At 43.6% G+C, this 6,984-nt stretch overlaps 1 protein-coding gene across 2 annotated transcripts in view; it reads right to left on the bottom strand.

The window, feature by feature from the left end:
• Positions 1-1,793: 1,793 nt before the first annotated feature.
• KIZ (kizuna centrosomal protein) overlaps positions 1,794-6,984 on the bottom strand; it is a 93,758-nt gene continuing 88,567 nt past the window's right edge. The window contains exons 12-13 of one of the 2 annotated variants that reach the window (XM_010836335.1): positions 2,496-2,539; positions 1,794-2,098 (exon numbers count right to left, since the gene is read on the bottom strand). In XM_010836335.1, coding sequence (XP_010834637.1) covers positions 2,031-2,098; positions 2,496-2,539 — 112 coding nt within the window. In that variant the 3' untranslated portion in view covers positions 1,794-2,030. The remainder of the gene's footprint in view (positions 2,099-2,495; positions 2,540-6,984) is intronic. The other variant, XM_010836334.1, reaches the window with a different exon arrangement.

The raw sequence follows: 6,984 nt of genomic DNA, 5'->3' as shown, positions 1-6,984 counted from the left end.
TTGAAGTCCAGCACCACCCGAGGCTTTGCTCAGGACCAGCATCAGTGCTCACATGTGTGGCCTCTAGTAGAAGCTATGCAGAGGCAGGACTCTGTATGTTCCATCAGCACGCCTGACAATATCTAGGAAGCATCCTGGCTGAAGGGCTTGTTTTATTTTTTTAGTGGGTATAAGCAAGCTGTTTAAACTTGGTAAAATCTAGAATTAAAATTAAAAGTGTTTACAAGAGTTTTTAAAGGGTTTTATATGCATAGAGAAACTCTAGAAGCAATTACCCAAACGTCAATAATGTTGACCACTGGACTTGTGTGTGTGTGGACTAAGTTTAGATTTTTAGAGAAGCTGCAAAGATCACAGAGTTCTTCTGTACCTTTCACTCAGGTTCAGTTTCCTCTAGTGGTACATTCCTCTAATCCCACATTTTAAAAAATATTCATTATTTATTTATTTGGCTGCCCTGGGTCTTAGTTGTGGCATGTGGGCTAGTTTTCCGACCATGGATGGAACCTGGACTCTGTTTGGGGGGCTTGGATTCCTAGCCACTGGACCACCCTGGAAGCCCCTAATTTCACATTTCTGTGGTGGGTTTGTCAGAACTAAGAAACCAACACCAGGCATCACTATCAGCTAAGCTGTGCTGTGAAGTTGCTCAGTCGTGTCCGACTCTGCGACACCATGGACTGTAGCCTGCCAGACTTCTCCTTCCATGGGATTTTCCAGGCAAAAATACTGGAGTGGGTTGCCATATCCTTCTCCAGGGGATCTTCCCAACCCAGAGATCAAACCTGGGTCTCCTGCATTGCAGGCAGACTCTTTACTGATTGAGCCACCAGGGAATCCCTATTTTATCAACTAAACTCCAGACTTGATTTGGATTTCACCAAATTTTCCATTAATGTCCACTCTTTTTGTTCAAGGATCCAATCCAGGGTCCCACATTTCACTGAGATGTCATATCTCCTTTGTCTCCTCTGGCCTGTGACCGTTTCTATGTTCGTCTTTATGATCTTGACTGTGTTTTTCTGTTGTTAGTGCTTTTGTTATCTTGACTAATTCAAGTCACAAGGGTTTTTACCCATGTTTCCTCTTCAGAATTTGATAGTTCAGCTCTTACATTGGGTCTTTGACCCATTTTGGGTTACTGTTTGTACACAGTGTGAGGTAGAGATCCAACTTCATCTCTTCGCATTAGACTGTCCAGTTGTCTCAGCATCATTTGTTGAAAATACCAGTTCGTTCCCCACTGAATGGTCTTGGCAACATTACTGAAAATCAACTGATCATAAATTTGACAGTTTATGACTGGATCATCAATTCCGGATTATATGTGAATCAGTATTTCTCGCAGTACCACACGGTCTTAACTGTCTGCGTGTTAAGTTGCTCAGTCATGTCTGACTCTGGGACTGTAGCCTGCCCCCAAGGACTGTAGCCCACTAGGCTCCTCTGCCCATGGAATTCTCCAGGCAAGAATACTGGAGTGGGTTGCCATTCCCTTCTCCAGGGGATTTCCCTGACCAAGGGATCCATCCCAGATCTCCTGCATTGCAGGCAGATGCTTTACCATCTGAGCTACTACACCATCTTTACTTACCCTATCTTCACTTACTGCAGCATTTAAGTAAGTTTCAAAACTGCAAAGTGCGAGTCCTCCAACTTTTTCAAGACTGACTTGGTTATTTTGGGTCCCCTGAATTTTGTTATGAATTTTAGAATTAGCCTGTCAACTTCTACAAAGAAACCAACTGGGTTTTGATGGGCACTGTATTCATCACTGTGCTTTTTGATAACGCTTCAAAACAAATATGCCACTTTATATTTACATCATGAAATTCCACTGGAATAACAATATGGTCCCTAACAATCTTAGGGACCAACTTCTCATGTTAAACAACTAGAAAACTTAAAAGGGCACAATGATTTTGGACATTACATCTGAACACAGGGACTTAGCTTGTTTGGAAACTTTATTTCTAACAGATATTGCAGCTTATAAGTCATAAAAATCACCAAAATCATTGGTGGATGTGTTATGGTGTCCTGGGACGTAGAGCAGCTTCGATTTCTGAGTTACTCTCATCAGACTCGCTCCAGAAGGCTGGAAGAGAAAACCAGAGAGCAGCTCAGCATCTCTACAGTCTGATTAGCTCGACTTCACCAACCCAGCCCACAAAGGGCTTCCTGGGGACCCCATGTGGTGCACGTGAGCAGACGTGCCTAGAGCACAGGCCAGGATCCCTGGCAAACTCACACCTGCAAGTTAAAACGGTGTGGTCCCTGGCCACAGGAGAAGCCTCCGGGTCCTTCCCAGGGAGAAGCCTCCTGTTCTCTGTAGAGGCCACGGGTCCTTCCAGGGAGACTTTCGGGCCGTGAGCACAGGCAGGCTCTCCACCCCCTCATATCTCCCTTAAAGGTGCAGATGACACCACACATCACAAACCACCCTTTTTGTTAAAACACAAAATGACAGTCTGGTCTCCAACTGTTTCTCTTACCTTTAGACTTTAAATTGGTAGTTAGCTTCCCTTCATTTTCATGCCTGTAAAATAAAGAAATAGAACCTAAATTTTGAAAAAAAGACTAATAGTTTTACATGGGTAAGTGAGGAAAGAGGCACTTGTTACTCACTGAGAGGCCAAGAAGTTTATGTTTACTCCCCAAGTTTTAAAAGCAGAAAGCAAATGTCAGGGTCCCCTTGGTCCAGAGGCACCTACTGATTGATGCTCTCTGGTGGAAGGGTCCCAGGAGCCTTGGTCTCCCGCTCGCTGGGAAGGCAGGAGGCAGGCCCAGGGGCACACAAGCAGGCACAACTCATCACTGCCAGCCCAGCTGGAAGTAGATGACCCGGGAGCAGCGAGAAGTAAGCCAAGAGGTTACAAAACTTACCTCCATCAAGCCCGTGATACCAACACTCAACCGTTTAACAAGGAGTTCACAATAAATTCTGTGTGCTTAATTAAGGACACTGACTCTGGGTGGAGAAAACTCAAGTGTCCTGTCACCTGTGTTCAGGTTTCCGTGTGTCACATACACGAAAATGTGAGGGTCCAAGGATGCATCTGACGCTGGCTGACATGCTTACTGAAGCCGTTGGCCCGAGCAGGTGGCTCTGTAAGAGGTGGTGCCCACCTCCATCACCTTCTCCATCCCAATTGTCATGCATGTGAGAGTCATCTCTGGGAGCACCATCCAAGCTTTTAATTACACTTAAATTCTTTAAGGTTTGTAGTAAATGGTCAGTTCAGTTCAGTCGCTCAGTCGTGTCAAACTCTTTGCGACCCCCAAAATCACAGCATGCCAGGCCTCCCTGTCCATCACCAACTCCCGGAGTTCACTCAGACTCATGTTCACCGAGTCAGTGATCCCATCCAGCCATCTCATCCTCTGTCGTCCCCTTCTTCTCCTGCCCCCAATCCCTCCCAGCATCAGAATCTTTTCCAATGAGTCAACTCTTCGCATGAGGTGGCCAAAGTACTGGAGTTTCAGCTTTAGCATCATTCCTTCCAAAGTAATCCCAGGGCTGATCTCCTTCAGAATGGACTGGTTGGATCTCCTTGCAGTCCAAGGGACCCTCAAGAGTCTTTTCCAACACCACAGTTCAAAAGCATCGATTCTTCGGCACTCAGCCTTCTTCACAGTCCAACTCTCACATCCATACATGACCACTGGAAAAACCATAGCCTTGACTAGACGAACCTTTGTTGGCAAAGTAATGTCTCTGCTTTTGAATATGCTATCTAGGTTGGGCATAACTTTTCTTCCAAGGAGTAAGCGTCTTTTAATTTCATGGCTGCAATCACCATCTGCAGTGATTTTGGAGCCCCAAAAAATAAAGTCTCACACTGTTTCCACTGTTTCCCCATCTATTTCCCATGAAGTGATGGGACCAGATGCCATGATCTTCGTTTTCTGAATGTTGTTTTAAGCCAACTTTTTCACTCTCCTCTTTCACCTTCATCAAGAGGCTTTTTAATTCCTCTTCACTTTCTGCCATAAGGGTGGTGTCATCTGCATATCTGAGGTTATTGATATTTCTCCCGGCAATCTTGATTCCAGCTTGTGCTTCTTCCAGCCCAGCGTTTCACATGATGTACTCTGCATAGAAGTTAAATAAGCAGGGTGACAATATACAGCCCTGATGTACTCCTTTTCCTATTTGGAACCAGTCTGTTGTTCCATGTCTAGTTCTAACTGTTGCTTCCTGACCTGCATATAGGTTTCTCAAGAGGCAGATCAGATGGTCTGGTATTCCCATCTCTTTCAGAATTTTCCACAGTTTATTGTGATCCACACAGTCAAAGGCTTTGGCATAGTCAATAAAGCAGAAATAGATGTTTTTCTGGAACTCTCTTGCTTTTTTGATGCTCCAGCGGATGTTGGTAATTTGATCTCTGGTTCCTCTGCCTTTTCTAAAACCAGCTTGAACATCTGGAAGTTCACGGTTCACGTACGGCTGAAGCCTGGCTTGGAGAATTTTGAGCATTACTTTACTAGCGTGTGAGATGAATGCAATTGTGCAGTAGTTTGAACATTCTTTGGCATTGCCTTTCTTTGGGATTGGGAGGAAAACTGACCTTTTCCAGTCCTGTGGCCACTGCTGAGTTTTCCAAATTTGCTGGCATATTGAATGCAGCACTTTCACAGCATCATCTTTCAGGATTTGAAATAGCTCAACTGGAATTCTATCACCTCCACTAGCTTTGTTCATAGTGATGCTTTCTAAGGCCCACTTGACTTCACATTCCAGGATGTCTGGCTCTAGGTGAATGATCACACCATCATGATTATCTGCGTTGTGTAGATCTTTTTTGTACAGTTCTTCTGTGTATTCTTGCCACCTCTTCTTAATATCTTCTGCTTCTGTTAGGTCCATACCATTTCTGTCCTTTATCGAGCCCATCTTTGCATGAAATATTCCCTTGGTATCTCTGATTTTCTTGAAGAGATCCCTAGTCTTTCCCATTCTGTTGTTTTCCTCTATTTCTTTGCACTGGTCGCTGAAGAAGGCTTTCTTATCTCTTCTTGCTATTCTTTGGAACTCCGCATTCAGATGTTTATATCTTTCCTTTTCTCCTTTGCTTTTTGCTTCTCTTCTTTTCACAGCTATTTGTAAGGCCTCCCCAGACAGCCATTTTGCTTTTTTGCATTTCTTTTCCATGGGGATGGTCTTGATCCTTGTCTCCTGTACAATGTCACGAACCTCAGTCCATAGTTCATCAGGCACTCTGTCTAGTAAACGGTCAAGGGGATATTAAAAAAGAAATAGTTGCTTGTGTATGGCTTGACATTCCGATGTTTTTCTCATGTTTCTGTTGAAGTTTTCACTCGAGTTTACATTTGGAGATTATTCCATGAAGGCAGATTCTGGCCTTTAGCTGGGAAGAGGGCTGAGAAAGGGCGAGGACCATTGTGCAGCAGTGACTCCAGAAACCCTGGGGACTCACCTCTGTTCCTTTGGGCTAACCTAGGACTTGAAAATCTGCCTTCTGCCACAGCTGCCATAATTTACATTTTTTTTTTCCAGAAAAGAAGCTCCATGAAGGCGTAATTTTCTAGGCTCAACATCTGTCAATGTTCCCTTTAAACTTGGTACCTGTTTCTTTGTTTTGAGATATAGCCGATGTATAGTATTATATGTTACATGTATACAACACAGTGATTCACAATTTTGAAAGGTTATATTCATTTATAGTTATTATAAAATGTTGGCTATATTCCCTGTGTTGTACAATAAAACCCGTACCTCTTAATCTCCTCCCCTAGCACACCCTACTGGTAACCACTAGTTTGTTCATTGTATCTTGAAAATTTTTTATTGGAGTGTAGTTGATTTAGAATGTTGTACCAGTTTGTGTTGTATAGCAAAGTGAATCAGTTATACACATACCTCTACTCTTTTTATTTATTTAAAAATATTTATTTTTTGGCTGTGCTGGGTCTTACTGGCAGCACGTGAGATCTCCAATCTTCGCTGTGGTATGCGAGTTCTTAGTTGCGGCACGTGGACTCTTAGTTGAGGTAGGTGGGATCTAGTTCCCTGGCCTGGGATTAAACCTGGGCCCCTGGCACTGGAAGCACAAAGTCTCACCTACTGGACCACCAGGGAAGTTCCTAACCACCCTCTTTTAGATTCTTTTCCCACGTAGGTCGTTAGCAGATTATCGAGTAGAGCTCCCTGTGCTACACAGGACGTCCTTGATAGGGTTCTCTGTGTCTATGAGCCTGTTTTTTTATTACAAGCACTGGTTTATTGTATTTTTTTTTAGATTCTACATTAAGGGATATCATACAACATTTGTCTTTCTTTCTTTGACTTACTTCTCTTAGTGTAAAATCCTTCAAGTCCACCCGTGGTGATGTAAATGACAAAATTTCATCCTTTTGTGGCTGAGCAGGTTTCGCTGTACACATGGACCACATCTTCTTTATCCACTCATCTGCTGGCGGGCCCCCAGGTTGCTTCCGTATCTTGGCAACATCAGGGTGCATGTATCATTTCAAATAGTATTTTCATTTCTTTCAGATATATACCCAAGAGTGGAATTGCTGAGTTATATGATAGCTCTTTATATTATATATGATAGTTATCATATGGTTATATGATAGTGTTCTTGCCTGGAGAATCCCATGGACGGAGGAGCCTGGTAGGCTGCAGTCCATGGGGTCGCTGAGGGTCGGACATAACTGAGTGACTTCACTTTCACTTTTTACTTTCATGCATTGGAGAAGGAAATGGCAACCCACTCTAGTGTTCTTGCCTGGAGAATCCCAGGGACGGGGGAGCCTGGTGGGCTGCCATCTATGGGGTCACACAGAGTCGGACACGACTGAAGTGACTTAGCAGCAGCAGCATGATAGCTCTATTTTCAGTTTTTTTGAGAAACCTCCTTCCATACTGTTTTCTATGGTGGCTGCACCAATTTACATTCCCACCAATGTATGAAGTGTTACTTCTTTTCTACAGTCTCACAAATATTTGTTATT

This window comes from Bison bison, unplaced genomic scaffold (genome assembly GCF_000754665.1).
Source record: "Bison bison bison isolate TAMUID 2011002044 unplaced genomic scaffold, Bison_UMD1.0 scf7180017864063, whole genome shotgun sequence".
NCBI classification, from domain to species: Eukaryota; Metazoa; Chordata; class Mammalia; order Artiodactyla; family Bovidae; genus Bison; species Bison bison.
The sequence above is the reverse complement of the archived record's forward strand: the minus strand, read 5'-3'. Positions and strand labels throughout refer to the sequence as shown.